At 42.0% G+C, this 25,602-nt stretch overlaps 1 protein-coding gene across 7 annotated transcripts in view; it reads right to left on the bottom strand.

The window, feature by feature from the left end:
* Positions 1–25,602, bottom strand: part of Zeb1 (zinc finger E-box binding homeobox 1) — a 176,829-nt gene that overhangs the window by 6,310 nt on the left and 144,917 nt on the right. For all 7 annotated transcript variants that reach the window (XM_052729156.1, XM_052729161.1, XM_052729158.1 and 4 more), the window contains 4 exons: positions 14,433–14,594; positions 10,001–10,203; positions 7,928–8,033; positions 612–2,416 (listed from right to left, as the gene is read on the bottom strand). In XM_052729156.1, coding sequence (XP_052585116.1) covers positions 612–2,416; positions 7,928–8,033; positions 10,001–10,203; positions 14,433–14,594 — 2,276 coding nt within the window. The remainder of the gene's footprint in view (positions 1–611; positions 2,417–7,927; positions 8,034–10,000; positions 10,204–14,432; positions 14,595–25,602) is intronic.

Below are 25,602 nucleotides of genomic sequence, written 5' to 3'. Positions count from 1 at the left end.
CATGACTGGACAGACTTTGAGAAACATACAGCCATACGGTAGAGTTCTATCCAAAACCAAGCAAGCCAAGCAGAACCCCTCTAAAGAGGGGAATGCACACCCGGGCCGCAGCTGGACCCCACCATAATTATGACCAAACACTCAATTCACAACCCACAAATGCATGAGCTAAGTTCCCAGCATACTCTGTTTCATCAAAACCTCTTAACAAAGGCGTTGGCACACGCTGTACCAGCAAAGCCTTCCTGGTGTTTTATGGTAGATGGGAACACAATTGTTTACTAATGATCATAAGCAAAGTAGAAACTTACCAATATGAGAAGTTAACTAGAAAACCAGAAACCTAATCAATGAGTATTACAACTTTTCTCTTAGGCTTCATTCAAGTATGTCCCCAGCTGAAGTGTATATACTGTTATTCAGAGGAGAAGACACTTTCAACTATAGTTGATGCCTCCACCTCAGATTAGTAGGCAAAGGAAGGCATTCTGCCACACAAGGAAAGCAAACTGGTTAAGTTCCTTTTAAACGTAACAATTGTACCAATCTGGTTAACTCTACAGTGGATGGAGGTTACCTCACTAGAAGAAATTAGCTAGTACTTTACTAACCTGGTTTCCGTTTGGCTGGATTACCTTCACCGGTGGTTCCTGCATTGCAGGGCCGACTGTAGCCGAGTATGTATAAGCCACCTGGGGAATCAGAATAGTCTGCTTGTTGGCAGCGAGTGCACGTAAGCAGGGAACACTGTTCTGGTCGGCAATGGCCACGATTGTGGGTAACTGGGCAGTGACTGTAGGAATAGCAATATTTATGGGGTTGGCACTTGGTGGGATTACATTTACAACTGGTTCTGAGTCTGTAACACAGCTGTCCTTTTGTGGCTCCTTTTTTGCACAAGACAAGTTCAAGGGTTCTTCCTGGACAGAATAAACACTGTTCTGGTAAACACTACTGATAGTCGACCTTTCCAGTAACTCTCCCTGTTGCTTTGGTAGTGAGAGGTCAAGAGGTTCTACTTGGGGCTCCTCCTGGGCACCGTCTGCCACGCCAGAGTAACCCTGCAGGTTCCTGGCCGAGGAAAGGTTTAGAGGTGAAGGGGATGATGTGCAACTTCTGGAACCATTAATGGCTGATCCTACTGGCAGAACCGGGGAGCTAGTCATCTTGAGAGGACTCTGTCCACTTGTGCTGTCTTCCTGGGGCTCACTTCCATCTGCAGGTTGAGGCTGTTCATCGCTCTTTGCAGGGATGTTGACTGTGCCTGTTTCTGGAGAAGGTGGTTCAGGAGACTGGCCCGGAATCTGTCCAGCTTGCATCTTTTCAAACCACTTTTTGACTACCTCTAGTGGTAAGTTCACAGAATCGGCGATCTTTGAGAGCTCTTCGGCGCTTGGCTGAGCGTTCAGAGCATAGTAGGCTTTTAAGAGCGACAGGAGGTTCTTTAAAGGTGGCTGACTGGGAGACAAATCGCCATCTCTGGCTGATGAAGCAGAGGACTCTGGCTTCTCGGCTTCTGGGGCAGGGGGTGGAGGCTGGGCAGGGTGCTCTGGGTTATAGTGCTTTAGTTCTGGAAGTGCATTGAGGTCTCCTGGGCAATCATCACACAGAAGGCAAGTGCTATCGTCCACAGCCCCATCAAAGCTTTTGTCCTTCTCTGACTTAACAGTGAGATCTTCTGGTAACTTCTCACTTTTGCAGCTGTTTGTAGGGGCTGGGTTTTCTTTCTTTAAATTCTGAGGAACAACCTGAAGTTGGCTAGGCTGCTCAAGACTGTAGTTGATGATAATTTTGGTTGTTCCATCTTGATCAACTAAAGGAAGACTGATGGCAGAAATCACAGAGTGGCCACCCTGTTGGATGGATGAAGCACTGACTGCTTCTTGCTCTTTGGATGCAAGACTGGCTTGATTATTCTCCAAAACTTGCCGTATTACGTTACCATCTACCGCCACTTTAAGTACATTCTGAATGTCACTTAAATTGATACTTATGGGAGACACCAAACCAACCGTTGGCAGAACAACGGCTTGCACCACGCCCTGAGGAGAACTGGTTGCCTGCAATTGGCCACCACCGCTGAAAACCCCGTTTTGTAAAGGGGTTGAACAGTTGATTCCTGAAGCAACCACTATGGGTTTGAACTCATAATCCACAGGTTCAGTTTTGATTTGGTTTACAGAAAGCGGTTCTTGAAGGGGTTTATTCTCTATCTTCTGTCGTAGCTGTGGGCGTGTGGGGCTGCCTGGCGATGCCGAAAGAGATGGCGAGGAACACTGTGATGTTTTGAGTCCTGATCTGGGCCTCCCATTCACAGGCATCAAGCTAATACACTTCTTACTGCTTATGTGTGAGCTATAGGAACCAGAATGGGAAAAACGTTTCTTGCAGTTTGGGCATTCATATGGCTTCTCTCCTAAACAACAAAACAGATTCAGTGAGTCGTACATTTCCACACTGCCACACAATAAGACATAGCAATTTAAAAAAAAAAAAAAAAAAACAGGACTCCCCTGTGTGCCCATGTCACTATTTATTTATTTACAGCATTATTTCAAGTTCAAAAGCTACAGAAATGTTAAAAACATGTGAAGTAGAACCTTCCTCTGAATGGTGTGCTAGCCAAGCAGGGACCCTTCTTAACATGTGCACAGCATTTCTGCCATGCTCTGTAACTTCCAATAATGCTCAAATATCAAAAAGAATCGGTCTACTCTTTTGAGTAACTTTTTCTTATCCTATTTCATCAATCTGTGTAATGTTGAGACTCCACACAAGCATTTGTAGAAAAAATTAATGTTAGAGGAAAGAAAAATAAATGTAATCTCCCCTCAGACTTAACAAGCATGCATGTCCTTGATTGATAAAAATTCCCACGTCCTTACAGCTCCATTGGAAAAATCTTTCCCTTATGAGGAGGAAACCCTTAATAGAAGCATTTGTAACCACCAACTTTCCCCCAGAGACCAGGATCTCTTGTAGGGACTGGGAACCAAGGCATCAGCTTAATTTCTCATGCTAGTGGGTATGGTAAAACTTTGTTTTTATGTTCAAACAGATTAATTTGGTTAAATCCAACATTTGTGTGAACTGGCAGGAAAAGCAGTGTGAAGTCAGAGACGCCCACAATGGTGGAAGCCTCCCCTGAAATGCTGTCTAGAGTCGCCAGAACATAAGACATCCTTTCTCTCTGGCCATCAGATACCCTTTAGGAGAAAATTTTGAGAAGTATTGAGATAAAGGCAATATTGTCACATGAGTCTAATTTAAAATTTTTGATTCCAACTCAGTTACAGTCGATTAGCTGCCTAGTAAGGGGAATTCTCTGGGTCTCACTAGCCATTGTCTCTTACACCTATGGGGTGGGTCACATGGATACTCTTACACCATGGAAGACTCGTGGTTCCTTAGGAATGTGACAACGCTGATCTCTAGTGAGTGTTACAGCAGAATGTGTTCTTTTCTTCAAGTTAAAGGAAAGCACTGAGGAAGTCGGTGTAAATGCTGCTGCTGCTGCTGCTGTGGGGTCAAGGCTGAGAGGCTGGGGAAAGGTGAACCCACCTTCTCAGCAATGTGCTTATCTGAAGGACCAGATGCTAGAACTTCCAGGGATCTAAGAAGCCTCTACCTAGAACTCCTTCAATAGGGTGTGTCTGTATATTTGATTATCATTTTCTGCTTCAACTGTTTAGCACAAGGCAGGTGACTCCTGCAGGACCCCGGGGGAAGACAGCCAGGCTCTTTGCCACAGAATGGGTTCAGATTCTGACTCCAGCATATACCACTTCTTCAATCGTTCCAAACCTCAGTGCTTTGGCATGTGAGTAGACACATTCCCACTGGGTTGCTGTGAAGGTCATGAGATTATATACAACACTTTCAGCATGCTCCCTAAAAACTGCAGTGCTTCCTTTAAAAAGCAATTTTACAAAGGGACAGGCTGAGCCAGAGTTGCTGGTTCTTACCCCCAGGCCTTTCCCTGCTTTCTCTTCTGACACTACACACAGCAAGGCTAATCTTTTTTAAAAACAAAACAAAACAAGCAAACCTTCCAATCCACTACATGCTTTCTTCAGCTTCCCTGTAAACTGAGGAAATCAGGACCCTTCACAAGCTTTCTCAGGACAGGGTTCTCAGGACCCTTCCCTGCTTCCTATCCTACCTCTAGATGTGCTCCAGTTTATCCAAATGTTGCCAACAGGCTGCCTGGAATAGGAGTCAGCGCTCAGAACGCCTTCAGATGGAAGTGTACAGTGGCCGTGAGATAAAGGGTGTGTGCCAATTCGGCTCTGTTTGACAAGGGGTCTGCTCTAGCTCATCTCTGTTCAAATGTCCATGACTGGATAATAATGAGGCACAGGAATATTTTCCTATTAGAGAGACAGGCAGACAGTGGGGAAAATACTACAGGGGGTGAGGCCATGGCTTGAAGCTGCTGACAGAGCTCAGGTATGTCACGAATCAGCCAAGTCATTTTGGAGGAGTTAGTCAAGTATTATGAGCCTATGTGTCTTTATCAGAAAAGGTGGGGTGTAATAGAATCTACCTTATGGGGTTATTTGAGACCTACTGGAGTAAGTAAATGTCATCAATCACCCCGATACTTCACTGTTGCCTGGAAGGATGTATACAGAGTAATTTTTCTAAGCCAAAGTTACTATGTCAGAAAACTGGTTTCTAATTTCAGAGCTTTATGTTTACAGCATGACCCAGTTTACCTTGGTTATAAGGTTTGCAACCAGCTTAGCCTGGAGTTCTGTCAGGAAGTGGTACTACTAAACTAGAGATACAAACTGAGGGCTTTTAAGGGCTAAGGAAGGGGGTGGTCACATCTTACATGAGAATTTGCAGGCTCGAATACTGAGTCCAGGTAATGAATATGCCAGTACTCTGTGGGGTGCTTGTACCCTGGGCAGGGGTACTTTTGTCTTACCTGAATGGAGACATGGGAGCCTCAAGGGCACAGCTCAGCTCCTAATGCAGCATATCTGCCCATTAATGCACACAGATCTGCCCATTAATGCACATGGATCTGCCCATTGCTATACATGATCTGCCCCTTAATGCACATGGATCTGCCCAGGGTTCATAGCGAAAGCTTTATGGTGATAAGAACAGAGTAACAATCCAGGTCATTTTAGGGAGTGTAATTTTGGACTCTGATCCTCAACAAATTTTAAAAGCTAAAGAAAAAATAACTAAGAAAAAAATCACTATAGATGTTTTCTGAGGAGTGTGCAGTTCATTCATTATTAGGCACTCTGAACAGTGAGTGATTTTCAAGACACCTCAGGGAAGAACTTGAGTTTTGGGTTTGTTTGTTTTTAAGTTTCAATCCATTATTGCCTGTAATTTTGTAAAATCTAAAAGAAAATAAAGGGTCCAGTGAGATGCTTCAGTGGATATAAGTTCTTCCCACCAAGCCTGATGACCAGAGTTTGATTCTTGAGACCATATGGTAGAAGGAGAGTTCCAACTCCTGCAAACTATGCTCTGACCCGCACAGGTGTGTGTTGTGGCACACACATGCACACACACGCACACACAAAGCAAATTGTTAGAAATAATGAAACTGTCACAGCAGTGGCCTGAAAGCAGCTGCCCAGTCTCTTTCACAGTCTCAGCTTCTGTGTCATCTGTTGGAGAGCCCAGGAACAGGAGGCTGGCAGTGTGTGCAGGCCCTGGCTGACACCTGGAGAAGCCCTGCTCCAAAGTCTTCCTTTGGCATAAACCAGACTTTCAAAGTGCTGTATACTGGGCTGTATCCAAGTGACCACCCTGGAGAGACATGTTCCTAAATCACACTTGGGTGAAATATCAGTAGTCTCTACTGAAGAATCTGATTTAAAAATAGAAACTCTATCAAGTTTTCCTATAGCACTTCAAAATAATTCTGATGATGAAATAAATCATATTCTGTTCTTTTTAAACTTCTTTTTAAGATTGATTTATTTTTATGTGCACTGGAGTTCTGCCTGCATGTGTGTCTGTGTGAGGGTGTTAGATCCCCTGGAACTGGAGTTACAGACAGTTGTGAGCTGCCATGTAGGTGCTGGGAATTGAACCCAGGTTCTCTGGAAGAGCAGGCAGTGCTCTTAACCATTGAGCCATCTCTCCAGTCCTCATATTTTGTCCTTTATGATGCTCTAAGGAACTCTTTCCATCAACCAAGTGTCAGGATGACTAGTCCCATTTTACTCAAGTATTTCCAAATTTGTATTACTTGCTGTGTTAAATGTACGCATGCCTTATATCAGAGAAGTTGAAGAATGAGACACAAATACATGATGTGTGGAAAGTGGCATGAAGGGAGAATTTTGTGCTGCCTGAACTGGTCTGAACTGAGCTTTTAAGCATCAGCACACTGTCTGATCATCAAGCTCTTGACCATATAAACTCATTTCCTCATTTCTTGATTGCGGTAGTTTGAATATCATCAGTCACCTTTCCAGCACCATGTCTGCCTGCATGCCGCCATGTTCCACCATGATGAAAACGGACTGAACCTCTGAAACTGTAAGCTGCCTCCTCAATTAAATGTTTTTCCTTTATAAGAGTTGCAGTGGTCATGGTGTCTCTTTACAGCAATAGAAACCCTGACAAGGACACTGATTAAGATGGGGTTTTGATCACCACGCAGGATTTCTCCATTAAATTTCAATGTCTTATTTCTAGACCAGTGTTTTGATCTTTGGAATAAGCTATGCATCCCAACTTGTTCCATGAAGAAAGATGATAAATGTTAATGTAAAACTACAGCATAAATCTTATTCAAGTTTTGGCTTATTTTTGTTCTTTAACCCTAATCTCAGCACTTATAAACACTGTGTTTAGCTAACATTTCAAATCATCTCTAGTAAGGAGAAGGACTATTATCAGTGAGCACGTCCAGTCACACAGGGGCTAAGGAATAGTACACTGTACGTTAGCACACTATACAGGCTGCAGAAGATAACCTGTACATTCTAGAAACATTCATAAATAATATGTGAAGATAAATAAAAGTTCCCTTTAAGGATCTTGGTTTGAGCATTTTCAGGGGATGACTTTGGCATATATATCACTGAGGGTTAATTTAATGGTTGATCCAATGAAAGTTCCAGAAATGGAATTCCAAAAGATACAGAACCGCCACCACTCACAAAGCCACCGGACAACTGCCTGGGAGACCCGTCAGTGCATCGACCATCATGAGGTCGACAGTACCAAACACCACATTCTCACATTCATTGGTTGATGGTTTTGTCACTAAACTTACTTACTTAAATAAAAAACATATCCAATTTTAATCAAAAGAACCGATCTGACAGTGTGATGTGGGATTGCTAAATTTTCTTTATAAGCTTTTGTCATTAAATCTAGAAAGCAATGCAAACTGATATGGAATAGAAAGGTACAGACTCAGCCGGGCGGTGGTGGTGCACGCCTTTAATCCCAGCACTCAGGAGGCAGAGCCAGGCGGATCTCTGTGAGTTTGAGGCCAGCCTGGGCTACCAAGTGAGTTCCAGGAAAGGCACAAAGCTACACAGAGAAACCCTGTCTCGAAAAACCAAAAAAAAAAAAAAAAAAAACAAAGGAGAAAGGTACAGACTCTGGAGATACATTTTTCTTTTAAATTCTCACTTATGCTACAATTCTCCCTCTTTGTGTCGCGTTAGCTCTCTGGGTCCAGACCACCTCTCCACGATTTTATTCAGTTCCTTTTTCACTTTTCTCATGTAAAGGCTATCTTCGTCACTTGTACTATATTCATGTGGGAACATGGAGTTTGCTGTATTATGTACTTTAGAGGTTAGATACTACTACAATATCATTCAAATGAAAGCCAGCAAGTAATCCTTACCCATGTGGACCTGTCATGACAGACTTAACTCATGAGCACAGACGGCATGGTTGCATAAGATGCAGGAAGAAGGCACATACTCACCACTGTGAATCCGTAAGTGCTCTTTTAGGTGGTGTTTGTATTTGAAAGCTTTTCCACATTCAGTGCACTTGAATTTACGATTACCCCCAGACTGCGTCACATGTCTCTGCAAGAAAGAATTGATGTTTTATGTCTTATATTCCAGGTGAGTTTGATGATTTCTTCGTCTGTTAGAGGCCTGAAATTGTAGCAGTCACAAATACAGAATATTTACCCAAAGTAGAGTGGTATATGTTTTACCAGGATCTAGGGATGGTCCTGTCTGCATTCTAATCTAGATAAAGAAGGCAGGCTGTCTATAGAGATTTGCCAACAGAACAAGGACCTGACTGGAGTACCAGGCCCATTTCAGTAGGATGGCATAGCTCGTGTATGTTTGATGTGTCTAAAATGTGCCTTAATCTGAGGATTTTGAATATACTTTTAATTTTTTTCATTTTAGTTTCATTTGTATCAGCTGTGTGTGCTCCCTGTTGTTAGGACTTTGTCCTCTTCCTTTTTGGGTCCTTATTACCTGGAATAGGGTCTGACATATAACAGAAATGGAAATATGTATCGAGCACATACCTCTCTAAGACATGGAAATGCTCATCCCTTAGTCATAGTATGACTTCAAAGGCCTGAAAGACCAACATTCCTGAATGGTTTCCAAGACCCCTCAGCCATCTTTTCTCACACTGCCCCCCAACCCTCATCACAGCTCCATTTAGTTCACACCCACCAGAAAAATCCTCACAAAAGTGGTTATCATGGTCATTGCAGATTTTAAGAGTTTGTTTTTATAGAGTAATTTCAGCTTTGATGTCTGTCTACTCTTTGGCAAGGGCCTTCACTACTGAGCCAAGATGGTGGCAGTTGTTGCAGAGTAGGTCTACTTTCAAAAGTCACATGGACATCTTCTCCCTAAGCCTCATCTATGCTGTGGCTGCACCAGCCTCTAATGCAAAGAGTACTCTATGGGGCTGTTCCCGGTAGGCCTCCTCAGCAAGGCCCAGGAGCAGGCGGCCATTTCCCCAGGAGCTCCTTCCAGGCTAGCCCCTCTTCCACTTTCAATAGCCCCTCTCAGACTTCACCATTAGGTCACCGCTGCAAACCCTGGTCCTCTCCTTCAGTCCCACTCTCTCCTTATTACCAGATTTTGTGAGTGATGTCAAAGTCCTGAGCAAACAGGTTTGCTGTTTCTTCTTTCTGTTGACTTTTTTATAGAGGTTATCCTTCAACTGAGCAAAGGCATGAAGACTCCTGTGGGACAGGTGCCTTACAGAAGGCCCCTTCCCAGAGTTCTCACAAATTCCCAGGTGTGTGTTCATGATCCTGTGACGTGAGGAGCTGGATACGGGCTGAAACTCAGACCTCCGCCACAGCACCGCTACACTGGTACTTGGTTACTGACCACAGCACCGCTACACTGGTACTTGGTTTGTAAAGAGTATATCAAACAGGTATTAGCTGGCTGGCCGGTAGCTGACAGTTCCCAACCAGGACGTTATAAAAAAAATAAACAAAAAACCAATTACTAATGATGCTTTGATTTTAATCTTAACTAGAAAGCCAACACTTTAAATGTAATTTATCGTAAAAACACTCAGTTTATACTTCTAGAAAATGTGTACAGTGACAGAATTAGACTAAGCCATCCAAGTTGAGTCTTCGGGCTACAAATTCTCAGACTTTATAGAGGAGGCAACTTCCTTTTCTACTGCAGACAAACCATAGTACCTTATACTTAGTAGTCACTACCTCCAGGAAAATTAAAAAATTGAAGCCTCCCCTTGATTTGGTTAGTGCCAAAGTCAAGTGGTTTAAAGACCAGTATTTCTTTTCCTACAGAAAACATGTTGCTAGAACATACCCTGTGGTCTCTCTGACTCAGAGGGATACTTGGTATGGTTTATGCAAAACAAGTTAGGATGGCAAGGCCCTTACCTGAGAAGAAAACTCACTAACCACCCCTGTCACGTCTGTAAACCTGCACACAAGACAGCTTCCGCGCATGGTCTCTAAGTGCCCAAGGGCCGCCTTTCCCAAAGCCCCCAGGAGTGGGAGGGTGGCAGCCCTGCTTCTCTCACTTACTTGCTCTCTTCCTGACTTATGTGATGTCATGTGGCGTTCAAGCTGGGTCCTGTAGGCAAAGGTGTAACTGCACAGGGAGCAGCTGAAATTGTCCTCGTTCTTCTCATGGCGGTACTTAATGTGTTCTTTCAGAGAGGTAAAGCGCTTGTAGCCTCTGTCACAATACGGGCAGGTGAGCAACTGGGAAAATGCATCTGGTGTTCCTGGGAAGCGAAGGGACACTGTAACTTAAAGCATCCAAGCAATATGGTCAGCTACCACCGAATTCCCTGGGCCACATAGTGGTAGAGCCGCTCACTTTACATCTGCCCTCAAACGACGGACTTCCATTTATGAAGGAAAAAAAGTGTGGCAATAAATACAAGGTAAGTAGCTTGAAAGTTACACAGAAAGCAAACGATTAATTCAGCATTCACCCAGCTTTTGAATCCCCTGTTTCAGAACCATTTCTTCCCTTGGTGTGTGCGGCTAACTGAAGAGACACACGTGTAATTAGGATGGAGTCACACGGGTAAGCACACGCACACTGTGTGGGAGCTCCGTGCAGAGTCTGCTCATGACAATTCCATTGCTTACTTAGCATGAACTCCTTTTCACTTGAAAACGACACTGTAAGTTACTGCCATAAATATGCAGTACAGTTTCCAAGGTGCCCTGTAGTCAGGTGTGGTCACATGATTGAGTTCAGACCTTGGAGCACCATGACTGAGAATCCTAAATGGGAATACTCTGCCAATTAATACTACTCTGAGTAGTTTCCCATATTTTATTTTATTTTTTAAAAAGAAATTAGTTCATAAGTGACATCTTACTGTAAGTATACTCTCTACTTTCTTTAATTTTAAATTCTTCATAGAAATAGGCGACCTAAGGTAGTTTGATAATACTCTTAGATGTTTTATTATACACACATACTGCTTTACTGGAGGTCGAGTCCATGTAAACTACACGTCTTACTTAAAGACAAGCCTGCAGATGAGAGACTGAAAACCTGAACTCTAAATGACTAGTATGTTGAAATATCTACAAATATGTGAGTAAAAATCAAATAACCAGAGCTCCAAAGTTCACTGCAGCATCTTTAGCTGCTAGCTAGCAAAGCACTTGATCCAGAGAGTTTGGTTAAGGATCATTCTAATATAGACTCTCCTTTTGGAGAAAACCATGTTATGTTTTGTTTTTCGAGACAGGGTTTCTCTGTGTAGCCTTGCGCCTTTCCTGGAACTCACTTGGTAGTCCAGGCTGGCCTCGAACTCACAGAGATTCGCCTGCCTCTGCCTCCCAAGTGCTGGGATTAAAGGCGTGCGCCACCACCGCCCGGCATGTTATGTTTTGTACAGGCCAATGGGAAACCAGCATTTTGGCGCTTCCCCCTTGCCAGAACACCTAGTGCACCTGACTGATTCTAGTAGTGATCATGCCAAAAGGCAAGATCTGATGCTTGTGGTGTTTGCCGGCATGGCAATGGCCCATGGTTCCATTAACTGAACTGCTCTTCCCCGGGTGCCAAGGAGCTATGTGTGCTCATTATGTGCTACAGTTTGTCTTCATGATTAGACTGTACAGTTAGTAAGCAAACTGTTAAGGAGTGGGGAAAATGACAGAAGGTTATGCTATTTGAATAGCAACTTATTTTCATAAATCAGTATATTGGATTCTCTTAAACATGAAGTATGGATTTCTTCTTTACAGTCGCTAGCAAAATACAGTAAAAAGTAAATGTGAATGTGTTTTAAGAATCATAGAATAAGAGCTAGGGTGGGTTGATCAAAACTATGAATGTATGAAAAAGTCTTGTGGAATCCTACTGCTTTATAAGCTACTTAATAAAAATATAATTTTAAAAAGGAGTCTGAATGGCGGTAGCCTGCCCAGGTGGACAATGCTTCCTCAGAAGATATGGATATTAAATGGACCTTAGTGCTAGGGGTTGAAGCATTACTGGTCAGGGAGCCCCCAGGAGCCCCCAAAATACAGGCTATTGTCATTACTCCTGGTTGCTCATCAGAACTAGATGGCCAGGCCCTGTTCCTGAAGACACCATGCACTTTTTTTCAGGACATACAAAAATCAATCTCAAACTTACTGGGAAGGTTCCTGCTGGCTAGCTTTTCTAGTGCTGGAAGGTGCTATGTAGGGTCACTAGGGAGGGACAACTGTCAATCAACTTACCTCTGGTAGACCCTACCTATTATAACACTGACCTGCCAGGAACACTGTGCCCACTGGAATAGTGGCATGACTGCTTTGGGGACAGCCAATAGCTTTTGGAGGCCTGCTCCACAGGAGGGATTCACGTCTGATACTGCTGGCCTGGTCAAAAGCCTCTGGTGGGGAAGTCACGGGTGCTGGGTGGGAACCTGCTACCACTATCTTGCTAAACAGTCATGCTGTCAAGCTGCCTTCTGGACACTTCTGCTTAGACCATGGATTAGTGCTGCTTTCAACCTTGGTTGAAGAGGCTGCTTTCTGCGGTGGGCAGCAGTAAGGCAGATTCACAAATGGTCAAAGTGCCAGGAATAACTGACTGTTGAATGCTCAACCCAAATCAGTACGTTAATACTGATTCTCCCAAAGTTCAGGGAGCAATGTGGGAAGGAAGGTTGAAGGATGTGAGCGGTGCAGGACAGGGAGAAGTGCTCTGAAATGCTGTCTTCTCATATGCCACGGCCACTGCTCTCATGAAATCACGGTGGCTATGGTTGTTTGGATACATACTCTACAATTCAAATATCTACTACTTCAGAGAAGTTAGTTCCCCCTCTCCCCGGTTTACTGTACTGACTGGCAACGACAAGTTCTTAAGGCTGAACATGCTGGGTTGATTGACGGAACAAACCTGTATGTTTGTATTTTTTTTATCAAGGCTTTTTTTTTAAAAAATTATTTGTTATATAAAAGTTTTACATATATGTTTAACTTTTTTCCATTTCTCTTTCATTTCTGTTATAACCTCCTGCATCTTTGAGTGAAATGAAAACATATTAGAAACAAATAGCCAGGAATTGAAAGTAGAAACAGTAGTCTTCCAGTAATACAACAATAGCAACTATGAGTTCTCTAAGTGCCCTAACAGAGCACAAAGCACTAATTATTCAACTGAATCACAGAGACCCTTGAGTTGGCATCTACATTCTTCAAATCCACCTGCTTAGCATGCTAGAGGAGCAGTCCTTGAATGTTCTATGCTTACTTCCTTTATCACAGATTTCGTTACAGGAAATCCAGTCCATTCTAGACTGAACCATGTTTCTTCTCTATGCCCCTCCCAAGACAGAACCTTACGAGGAAGCACAGCTGGCTTTGAACTCATGATCCCCCTAGCTCCAGCTGGTGCTGGAATTATGTGTACACTACCACACTTGGTTCTTGTCCTGCTCTTTTCTTAGAGTTGATTCTTGATTTAACAAAGATAGAGTTGATTCTTGATTCAACAAGATACAAGTCTTTATGCTTGACTACAGCATCTATTTTCTTCATTCTTTGTTTTAAGATCTTTGTGATAAGATCTCACGTAGCTCAGGTTGGCCTCCAGCTTACTATGTAGTTAAGGATGGCCCTGAATTTCTGATCTCCCTGCCTCCATCTCCTAAGTGTGGGGATTACAGGTGTGTGCCACTACACTCAGTTTATTTCATGCTAAGGATTGAACTCAAGGCTTGGTGCATGCCAGGCAAGCACTCTACCAACTGAGCTACATCTTGGCTGTTTTCTTTCTTCATGCCATCTTTTCTCAACTTCCTCAAAAAAGTTCAAAGTTGATTTTTTGAATATTAAGCTAAGTCTATCCACTCAACGGAGAACCCTGGAAAATTTAAGAAGAATTTAGGAAATTAACACTCGATGAATCCTTGAAAATTTTAAGAACTTCCTAGTCTCAGGACAGATATGACATCAAATTAACTATAGGGACATTTACATGTCATTGGCATTTGATTATCATTCTTGGAAGGAGAGACTGGCAGTCTGTTTCTGGGTAGGAGTTTTGAACATGTGTTTTTATTGTATTTTCACCCTTCTTTACTCACTGAGAACTCCCCTGAAGTGGACTAAAGCACATCCAGAGAAACTACTGCTCCCAAGTTTGTATACTTTCCACCAGACCACCATATTTCACTCACTAGAAGAATATTAACAAATTATCCAAGGACAGAATGGTCAAAGTCTGCCTCTCTTCTGGCAGCAGCAGCAGCAGCAGCAGCATCTCAACAGGAAGTGACCAGGTAGTGCAGAAGACAGAGCCTGGTGTGACAGAGCCTGGTGTGTCAGTACATCCAAGAGCAGTCACCAACTCAACGTTGTACTGATTCTCGAGTACCCATGACTGGTTCTCACCGGAGTTCCCTTTATAGGACTATATTCCCGTGATAGAGTAACAGAACTAACAACCCTTTAACCTGAGGAAGAAAGCCACATGCTAAGCCGTACTCACCGTTTTCATCTTGGCCGCTGGCTTCTGGCGTGCCCTGCCGCTGGTCCTCCTCAGGCGCCTCAGGATAAATGATGGCTGTGTCTTGTTGCTGCAGGAACTCTTCCACATTAGGATCATGGTTTTGCTCATTTTCTGCATCTGAGTCGCACTCATCATCTTTTACTGAAAGAAACACACTCTCTATAAAAAGCTATTTATCATCAACTTGTTTTAAAGTTTTTCTAAGGATTTATTTATCTTAATAGAACATATGATCCTTCTTGAAACTGCAGGGCACATACTTGAAAGCTAAAAATGTATTCTACTTATTTTTGCAATCTATTAAGTACTTGCTTTATAGAGTTCAAGTGCTATAAATGTATGAAATTCTCCAAGTCCCCTTTAAGCTTCAGAGCCATACTTCATTCCACTTTACACAACTCGGAAAAAGGAAGAGATTTGAAAGAACTGTTTCTCACTAATGATAAATGAAGGGAAAACATATCTTAGTTGTCTAGTTACCTATCATGACATTTAAAGTCATACCTTGACTCTGAGTCATTCCCACACACACCAGCCTTTCAATTTAGTTGTGTGATTACCTAGAAAGCTAACTTAGTAATCATCCGGAGTTAGACATCATCTTATATGAGTCAAAGGCATCAAATTGGTAAAACTGCTTTTCAGAACAAAGCTATTCCTTCTTGGCTTCTGCTTCAATAGGCATTTAGTTTAATCATGGTGTTATGGCAGGGACTTTCTTGAGTTCAAAGGTTTAAGAGAACCAGACTGTGCTCCCTTTGGAATGGTGACCCAGGATGCTCTGGGACCTCTAAGGCAGCACTACTGCTCCATGGTTCCTGTTTCCTCCACTGGCTGTAGAGGACATCATCTACTCCATGCTGTGACTAATGAGTTCACAAGAGTCAAGTCTCCTAAGCTAGACTTCATATAGACTTCAGGCTAGTTCTGTAAAGTGCCCCTTCCTAGTAGACCAGGAATGGACCCTGAATAGTAGAACTGACCTTCTTAGGGTGAATCCTGTAAGACTTGAGAACTAATGATACAGATATAGCTGTCACTAACTTCTCAGCTTTTTAATACAGCCAATAAGAAATCATTTAGCATTTCTTGTACACTGGGAATTGTATCATTTAATCCATGCTGGTCAACACCACATCACTTAGCCTCTCCTGTACTGTATGATTTCACTCATGTTGGTCACCATCAGATTGGAGTCACTGATCTAGAAGTATATGAGGGTTCTCTGCAGAGGTAAGCCAGAAACTTTTGGTTCCAGTTCAAGATCATCTATGTGCTTTCTTGGCATTGGAGGGTTCTTCTCATGATTTATTTTTCACAGGATCCTTTGGTCTCACTTTCTTATATGGAAAGGGAGAAAAGGGCGTATTCCTTCTCTATTACTCTCCAGGCACAACGTAAACCAAAGAGACACAAAAACAAAGCAGGTTTCCCAAGTTTCCCTGTTTCCCTGGGTTTTTAGGAGGTGTGAAGCATGTGACCTGAAGTGTGTGGGTTCTAACCTGAAAGCCTAGCCAGCTATCTAACCACAGATGAAGTGGGCGACATTTTCTTGTGATGTCTTCATGAACTGCACTCCTAACTACCAGCCAGGAGCGTTCTCAAATATCATTCTTAGGGCGTTGTTAGCTGGGATTTCTCAATAGCTAAGGTAGTTCTCAGCAGTGGCACTGAGTCTTGTGAAGCTTCAACTCATCACATTCTAGACACACTCACAAAGGACATTTAGATTTTATGTTTCCTTATAGATTATATACAGTTAGGTCTGCCAAGATAGGTACACCTACTTTTCTCAACTAGCTGTGAAAATTTTCAGTTTATAATTATTTTATAAAATGGCAATACTTTCTACATCCTAGTAACAAAATTTTATACACACACACACACACACACACACACACACACACGTACGTCAAAAGAGAGGAAAAAGGCTCAAGACGGTACCGTTAGCTGGCACCATTAGCCTACTGAGGAATAGGAATTCGTCAAATCTTCCTGCTATTATAGAAAATGAGCAAATGATTCAAAGCTAGGAAGCAAATCCAGTTGTAAGTTTGTGATAAAATGTGAAAATAATTCATTGGCAAATAATCTTATGATGGTATACCCTCCTAAAGCTGTAGAAAGAATTAACACAGTTAAAACAAAAACCAACTATTTCATCTTATTTGAGAATAAGGTTAGCTAGTGCTGACCAGAACCAGAAACAGCATGGAGTGCATTTGCTTTTTAAGATAATGTCACCAAGTGTGGTAGTGCATGACTAATTCCAGCCCTCAGGAGGCTGAGGCAGGTGGATCATCATGAGTTCTAGGCTAGCCTGGGTACTCAAGTAAGACCCTGTTTCAACCCCCCCCCCCCAAAAAAAAAAACACCTCAGAAAGGATGGAAGAGTGGGCAGAGAGGGAGAGAGGCAGTAAGGAAGAGGAGGAAGGGGGAAGAATGGCGGAGTCATCAAGTCTGAGAGGGACAGTGGTCAGACCAGCACTCTGCAGGATCTGTCAGGAGGATCCTGAGTTCAAACCTGGTCATAACTATGTAGCAGGACACTCTCAAAAAAACCAAAAATACCTAAAGTAACTGAAAATACCTCAGTTCCTTTATTCTCATCCACAGTAACATTTTCCCTTTAGTTTACCCTTAGGTGAGACAAACAGTATTGGTTGTCAAGAATTACAGGATCTTCAGCACCAATTAGAGTAGATACTTAACAAAAAATAAAAGGTTTATTTAGGCCTCAGTATAAAGTTTTAAAATTATTTTCAAGCACGTCTATATTTGTGTTCTGATCAACTCTGAACTAGGGATAATTAAATGATATATCCACTTTTAAGTTTTAATTTCTTCTTGCTGAAATTAAAGAGAAATTTCAACTTCATGCACATATATATTTGTTTTAAAATTATTTTCAAGCACGTCTATATTTGTGTTCTGATCAACTCTGAACTAGGGATAATTAAATGATATATCCACTTTTAAGTTTTAATTTCTTCTTGCTGAAATTAAAGAGAAATTTCAACTTCATGCACATATATATTTGTTTATACATATATCCCCAAAATACAACCTGTTGAGTCTATATAATGCTACTTGTGTGTATATTTTCAGGGCTGACCATTTGTCACTGGACACCCAAAGCATATTTCCTGATAGTGAAATATGATGGTTGATCAAAAATACTTTTTCTTTTTTTCGAGACAGGGTTTCTCTGTGTAGTTTTGGTTCCTGTTCTTGGAACTCACTCTGTAGACCAGGCTGGCCTCGAACTCACAGAGATCTGCCTGCCTCTGCCTCCCGAGTGCTGGGATTAAAGGTATGCACTACCGCTGCCTGGTCGAGGTCAATTATGAAGCAAATCTCCTATAACTATGTATGTAACCATTGGAGCGATGGGAAAACTCCTCAGCATCCAGTGATAATTCAGTTTTCCCTTAGGTGAGACAATGTGGCACTGGTTGGCAAGGTGTACAATTACAGGACTATCAGCACAGATTAAAAAAGCAGTTTTTAACACAAACACTGAAAGAGTTAGTCCTCAGTATGAAATTTTCTCCTATGTGGACATTTTTACCTTCCATTTGTGAAGCTTTGTGAACTATACGAACACCAATGGGATGCTTAGAGGACCAGAGGGTGTTTGGGGTGAGTGTCCCACTGTCTGAAGATGAGGTTTGGCCAATAGTTCTCTTAAGGCATGAACAGCTAAAGGAAGCCAGCTGCAGAAGACCCGACAGCACTCTGAATGGACGACGACGATGACCTCTGCACCGTGCCTGCCTCCGTCTGCAGCCCCTCCCCAGTCAAGGGGGGAGCAAAAGTGAAGGCAAACTCAAGTGTCTTTTTGTTCACTATGCAGCCTGGCTGGCCCTGAACTGTCTACGCAGATCTAGCGCTGGGATTAAAGAAGCGTGTCTCCAAAGCTCCACTGCCATCCTCCCCTAAGGAGCCACGGTCACTAGAATCTGTTGTAAGTTTACTTGTTCCTGACTCCACCTCATGTTCCTGGGAGACCCTGTAGACTAGGTGGAAGGAATATCAAAGTCCATTTAGGAGCCCCTAGGGCAGTGGTTCTCAACTTGTGGGTCATGACCCCTTTGGGGGGGGCAGAGAAATGATCCTATCACAGGGGTTGCTGAAGACCACTGGAAAACACAGAATATTTACATTATGATTCATAACAGTAGCAAAATTACAGTTATGAAGTAGCATTGCAATAATTTTAAGGCTGGGGTTCAACACAACATGAACTAATTTTAAGGTTAGGGGCCACCAAATCATGAGGAACTGCATTAAAGGGCTGAAGCATTAGGAAGGTTTGAACCACTGCTCTAGAGGAACCTTTCATTTGGGGAAGGGGTCTGGCATTTTGGCAGCCACTGTGGCTAATACTCTGCATTCTAATTTGATTTTCTGAAGGGAGGAAATCTATGTGTTAGTACTTCAAACGTAAAAATTGTTTTTATAGTGTGAGACAAACATGAGAGCCTGGAGCTATGGGCGTATTGTTTGATAGTATTTTGTCTGAAAGAGGGGAATGGTCCTGTGACTCTGGAGATACAATATTTATAAATCATCAAAGTTACCATAAAAGGCAACAAACAGCCCTTTTGTGTTCACCAGCATTACTTTTTTACTCAAAGACTTTAAATATTTCATATGACTATTATTTTACTAATACTAAATGTCAAGTTTAATTACCTTATATAACCTGTAAGATAGCATGACAAATATTTGATAACAAGCATATATGAATACATTATTCATGCAAGTTACACATGGCCAAGGTAAGGAGCAAAAAAAGTAGGCAGTTGGCACAACTCATCATATACTTCATTATTAATTGATTATTTGGAATTCAAAGTTTACTTTCTATTTGAAGGAAATGATGATTATGTAGTGATAATGCTTATGGATGAACAACACTTGTTTTGGTCACTTGCAAGCCAGAGATCATTTATTATAAGATGCCATGGATTGCCCTGAGGACACATTTTAAAGTCAACAAGCATATAAAAATAATTAAAAAAAATCTAATTGAAATAACATGTTAGGAATATCTAACCCAAGGCTGAGTTTATAACACACACACACCCCATTCTGTGGAAAGTATATCTTTATGGAGTTGGTTGGTTTGGTTTACATCCTAATGGCCCTGCCTGGCTTACGGGCCTTGGAAGAATGTTTGATGCCAACACATGTGAGAGATGACTGAAGGTTCCCACTTACTCTTTGCTTCTCAACTTTGGTCTGAATCCATTACAGTGGGATAGCCTTAAGTCTCAGGAATACGTACTTTTAGTCACCTAGGAGCAAATTTCCTTGTTTACTATAACTGAATTTCATTTTGGTCACTGCAATCACAGAACTTACAAGAAAAAAAAGCTAGTTCATGTTTGTTGTGATATGTTCACTTGACTCATTAACACCCATGATTATCATCTAGTTTACATAGAACCCAAGACACCGCTTATTTTCTGTCTTCTGCTTTCTGGCCCATGGATAACTCAAAGCATGTGGGCAGCTAATGACTCAGGCCAATGTAGTCATGAGTTCTGCACTTTTCTAACTTTGATAAAAACATCGTATATGTTCAACATATCTTTTGAACACTTTTTTTATATTCAGATGTATAGAATGGAAAATCTGTATTATATAAGCCTGTAATTTTATTTTATATTTAATAACATTAACATCTGGATTTTTCTTTAGTGTCCCATATGCTAAAGTTCTTAACCACATAAGGAGGGCAAGATAAAAGATGAGGAAAGAGACTAAACTCAGGATTCACAAATGCAAAAGCCAGTGTCATGAAAGACCTCTATCAAGGCTAGCAGTGGGCCTGTTGGGGCCCACAAAGGTTTCCTAGTGATATCTTAGCTTGCTTTATACAGCAGGACTGCATAAGGGGATGGCTTGATCACATGTGTGGTCACCAGGTGATTGGAATGTTCTGCACTTGGCTGTGCTGGGGGGAGGTCTTTTGCTCCAACCCTTGGCATTCCTATAAAAGCCCTTTAGCAGAGACAGAAGGGGCCAGTGGGTTTTGATCCAGGCCCTCCCGAGGCTATCCTGTGTTTCTCTCTCTCTCTCTCTCTCTCTCTCTCTCTCTCTCTCTCTCTCTCTCTCTCTCTCTCTCTCTCTTTCTCTCTCTCTCTTTATTTCTATCTAAATATTTCTCACTTCTCCCTCCTCAAGAGTACCCTGGGTTAAAATTGGGAATGGGCTTCCTACATGGGCCTACCTGCACATCCCACACCACCTCCCTGAGTTTCTGGCCCCAGGATTCCTTTCCCTTCCTTTCCTGACCAAAGCAAAGAAGAAAGGATTAAGACAGATCCACACTTTTAGCTTCTGAGATATGAAAAGGAAACTGAGTTCAGATTATACTTTATTTTGAAATTTTCTTTTAAAAATAGGTAGTGTGCTTTTGAAAATACAGCTTTATAAAGAAATCTCTCAAAGAAACAATCAGACTAGTTTCGGATATAATTCTGGAAATATACTTGTTTTAGGATTATAGATTACCTTTACCTGGACTGCTTTAGGACTAGAAGTAATTGAGATTTCAGATTTTTCAATATTGATGTAAATAAATGAGATAGTTTTGGGACAGAAGAAATCTAAATACGAAATGTTTGTTTCATATACACCATATACACACAGCCCTAAGACACTTTTTTATACAGTATTCTTAGAGCACCCACAGCTGGGCTCTGACCAGCTAGGAGGTCAGGAGTGGTAACCTGTCATCACTCACCAAGTTCAGATTATAGATTTCTAACATAAGGATGCAGCACACTGGGATGCTGGGAGTCTCAGGAGAACAACTTCACTTTTTGGGGAGCAGTGCTTAGAAGTAGTAGAGATCCGCCCCATTTCTTCTCCAAACACACATTCCCAGGCTCCAGGCTCTGCATGAGAAGTTTCACAAACTCTCCTATTAATCTCCACAGTGGCCCATTTTATAAGTTAAAAAGCAAAACAAACTGTCCTGGTGAAAGCAATGACTTGATGGACAACACACAGCCACGTGGGAAGTAGAGGTTGAACGCAGGTCGGACACACAGCCACGTGGGAAGTAGAGGTTGAACGCAGGTCGGACACACAGCCACGTGGGAAGTAGAGGTTGAACGCAGGCTGGCCTGACTGTCACACCCTGCCCTTCACACTGGAGGTTAACTGTGAGCAGAACTGAACCAAATCTTGTCGTGCCCCAAACACACAAACAAAGCACTCCAGGTTTCCTTTCACTCTGTCCATTATCATATCAACTGATATAACAAATAGAGATGGAAGTTTGTTATTCTCACATGCCAGCTTGGTATTCATAGTGGGCTAATTATGATATTTGATATGGAATAGATTCAGAATAAAGATATCATAAATAAATGTCTACACTGGGGCAGGAAGCAATTCTGCTTTCTTATATTCAGGTACATTTTACTTATCATAATTTAGGAATGTGCATTCACAAAAGATACGAGTTAAAAATGAACTGCTTTTAGTTGGAGCAGGATACATGTCCCAATTATAATCAGAATACTCACAAAATTATATTAAATAGCAGTTATTTGTACCCTAATCAAATTCCATTGAAGATGTCAGTCAAAAATCCTGATTTTGATTTCTCTTAAGTTGGACTGTTGAGAAAAGAGCACTGATCCCACACCTGAACACCCATTAGAACGTTCATCCTCTAAACTGTGAATTATACAGTGGGCCACGACTTCAGCATGCCCTCCTTCTCCGAGTCTGGCCTTTCCTCCACACTTTGCTTTTTTTTTTTTTTTTTTTTTGAGGAAAAGGTCTTACACTGTAGCCTAGGCTGGCCTTGAACCCATAGCAATCTTCCTGTTTCAGCCTTTTGAGTGTTGGGATTATATTATAGGTATGGCCCACCATACATGGCCAGCAGATTTTCTTTATTAGTCTTTACATTAATATTTAAGTATAATCATTATATGAAAAGCAGTTAATATATGCACATCTTTGAAATAAATATAGAAAGTTGATAGCTATGAGAAAGAATTCTTAGTTTGTATCTCACTGACAAAATGACAATTAGGATGTACAGAATTATAGGATAGGCACCATGTCTGCTGTGTGTCTGTGAACCTCTAAGCATTCACCCTCCCTTCATTCCTTCTTTTTACTGTCTTTATTTCATTCTTTCTTTTTAATGCATCTACTTTAAACATAATGTAATATGTCAACTGTGTAATTAAAAGATGGTTATAGTTACTTACTGTGCATGTCTTTCCTTTTTCTTCAATTGGAAACAGTGACTACTTGCTAACATAATATGAACACTGATATTAATGGTATAAGTAGCTTTTGAATATTACTGGTTTTTCTATTTATAGTTATTATATCTAATTAGAATCTATCTGTGATTCAATTAGGTAATTTCTCCATTTACTCTCCTTCATTGCTCCTTGGTGTAAGACTCTATGCTCTTTAGATGATCAGCTAAAATACTTCAGGATCTAGTCCCAGAGTTTTATTAATTACTCATGATTTTATTCTTTTTTTTTTATAAATTTTAATGAGATTTATTACAAACAAAGATATTTTTTTTATTAATTTATTTTGCAATACAATTCAGTTCTACTTATCAGCCACGGATTCCCTTGTTCTCCCCCCTCCCGTCCCCCTCACCTTCCCCCCAACCCCCCCCCATTCCCATCTCCTCCAGGGCAAAGCCTTCCCCACAGACTGAGGTCAACCTGGTAGACTCAGTCCAGGTAGGTCTAGTCCCCTCCTCCCAGGCCGAGCCAAACAATCCTGCATAGGCCCCAGGTTTCAAACAGCCAACTCATGCAATGAGCACAAGATCTCTTAGAGGCCGGCCCCCCAGCTCCCATCTTGCTCCAGACTTCCCTTTTACAACACTGGTGAGTGCCCGTCCTTGCCCCAGACCCCATCCCTGGGCACCAGCCACTCCAGGGAAGACCTGCCCAACTCGGCCCCAGGTTCTGGCCACCGGGCAGGTTCCCTGCTAGCCCCACCGGGAAGGATCCCCTTCTCCAAGACCCCTGGCAGACCCTGCAGTCTCCACGCCCTGCCCCCACGCCCATCCGCCTGAGCCCCAAGCCTCTTCCTGAGACTTAGAGGCCGGCCCCCAGCTCCCATCTTGCTCCGGACTTCCCTTTTGGAACACTGACTTCCCTTTTGGAACACTGGTCTGTCTGAACCAAGTGTGCGGATAAGGCCAAGAACGAACCACAAGGAGATGGGCAGACGTCAAGGCAGAAACATATACAACAAAATGAATAGCAATACAGCATCACCAGGCCCTAGCCCTCCTCCAACACCTAGACCTGAACATCAGAAATTGGAAGAAGCAGAAGAAAACAGCCTTATGAATGACATCATGAAGAAGCTAGAGGTTTGTGTAGAGGAAAAGACAAAAAAATGTGAAGAACGCTGTAAACAACTAGAGGAAAGGGCAAACAAATTAGAAGAAATCAATAAAGTCCTGGAAGAAAACAATAAAATACTGAGAGAAAATCAAGAAAAATCAATGAAACAAATGAAGGAAACAGTCCAAGACCTGAAAAGGGAAATAGAAAAAATGAAGAAGACACAAACAGAGGGAATGCTGGAAATAGAAAATCTGAGAAAACGATTGGGAACTTCAGATGCAAGTATAATCAACAGAATGCAAGAGATGGAAGAGAGGATCTCTAGCGTTGAAGATACAGTAGAAGAAATACATTCATCAGTCAAAGAAAACACTAAAGCCAACAAAGTCATGAACCAAAATGTCCAAGAAATTTGGGACACCATGAAAAGACCAAACCTAAGAATAATAGGGGTCGAAGAAGGAGAAGAATACCAACTCAAGGGCACAGAAAATATATTCAACAAGATCATAGAAGAAAACTTTCCCAACTTAAAGAAGGAAATGCCTACGAAGATACAAGAAGCTTATAGAACACCAAACAGACTAGACCCCCCAAAAAAAGTCCCCTCGCCACATAATAGTTAAACAACTAAACGTACAGAATAAAGAAAGAATATTAAGAGCAGCAAAGGAAAAAGGCCAAGTGACATATAAAGGCAAACCCATCAGAATAACACCCGATTTCTCAATGGAGACTTTGAAAGCCAGAAGAACCTGGACAGATGTAATGCAGACACTAAGAGACAGACCATGGATGTCAACCTAGACTAATATACCCAGCAAAACTTTCAATCACCATAGATGGAGTGAACAAGACATTCCATGACAAAGCCAGATTTAAACAATACTTATCCACAAACCCAGCCCTACAGAAAGCACTAGAAGGAAAATTCCAATCTAAGGAAGTCAGATACACCCTCGAAAACACAGGCAACAGATAAAGCCACAGCAGTAAACCCCAACGTATAGAAGTGCATGATTTTATTCTTGACACTTTATTTTTAAGTATTATTTTGAATAGACCAAGTAGTACATATATGCATGCATGGGTGGAGGCCAGAGTTTTATGTTGGGTGTCTTTCTCAGTCCCCTCGTTTTGTTTTTCTTTTTTTGTTGTTTTTAGACAGAACCGTATTTTTTAAGACAGGGTCTTTCCTAGAACCTGAGCTCCTCACTTAGCTGCACTGGCTGTAGTGAGCTGCAGGGATGTTCTCTCTGCGGGTCCAGTGGTGGGATTACAGGTGCACACGGCCACACCTAGCTTTTCTATCTTTTTAAACATGAGTTCTGGGCGTCGGAACTCAGGACCTCAGGCTGTGGGAGAGCACTTTACTAACTAGGCCACTTCCGCAACCCCAGTGACAGGTGTTCCTATGGCGCTTTCATACATGCTTAGTCTGGTTGTTACCCGCAACCCCCTCTCTCCCTATCTGTTCCTTTCTCCCGTCTTCCTTCCCATCCCATGTACCTCCCCACTTTGCATTCCGTCTAACACATGTTCTGTTACCTCCCCACACCCCTTCCTTACAGCTTATCCCCTCCCCCTTGCGGGCCTCTTCCTAGTTTCCTGACCTCTACTCATACTCACTCCCACATAAATAAACATAAAGAACTTAGGAGCTGGTGTCTGCACATGAGGGAGAACACGTGGACGCTGTTTTCTGAATGGGCTTACCCATCTTAATATAGTGCTTTCTACTCATTTTCCTGCAAACTCCACTTTCTTTATGGATGAATGTGTAC

The sequence above is a fragment of the Peromyscus californicus genome, unplaced genomic scaffold (assembly GCF_007827085.1).
Source record: "Peromyscus californicus insignis strain IS unplaced genomic scaffold, ASM782708v3 Scaffold_8__1_contigs__length_139910024, whole genome shotgun sequence".
NCBI classification, from domain to species: Eukaryota; Metazoa; Chordata; class Mammalia; order Rodentia; family Cricetidae; genus Peromyscus; species Peromyscus californicus.
Note: the sequence above shows the minus strand (reverse complement) of the source record. Positions and strands in the feature narration are given on the sequence as shown.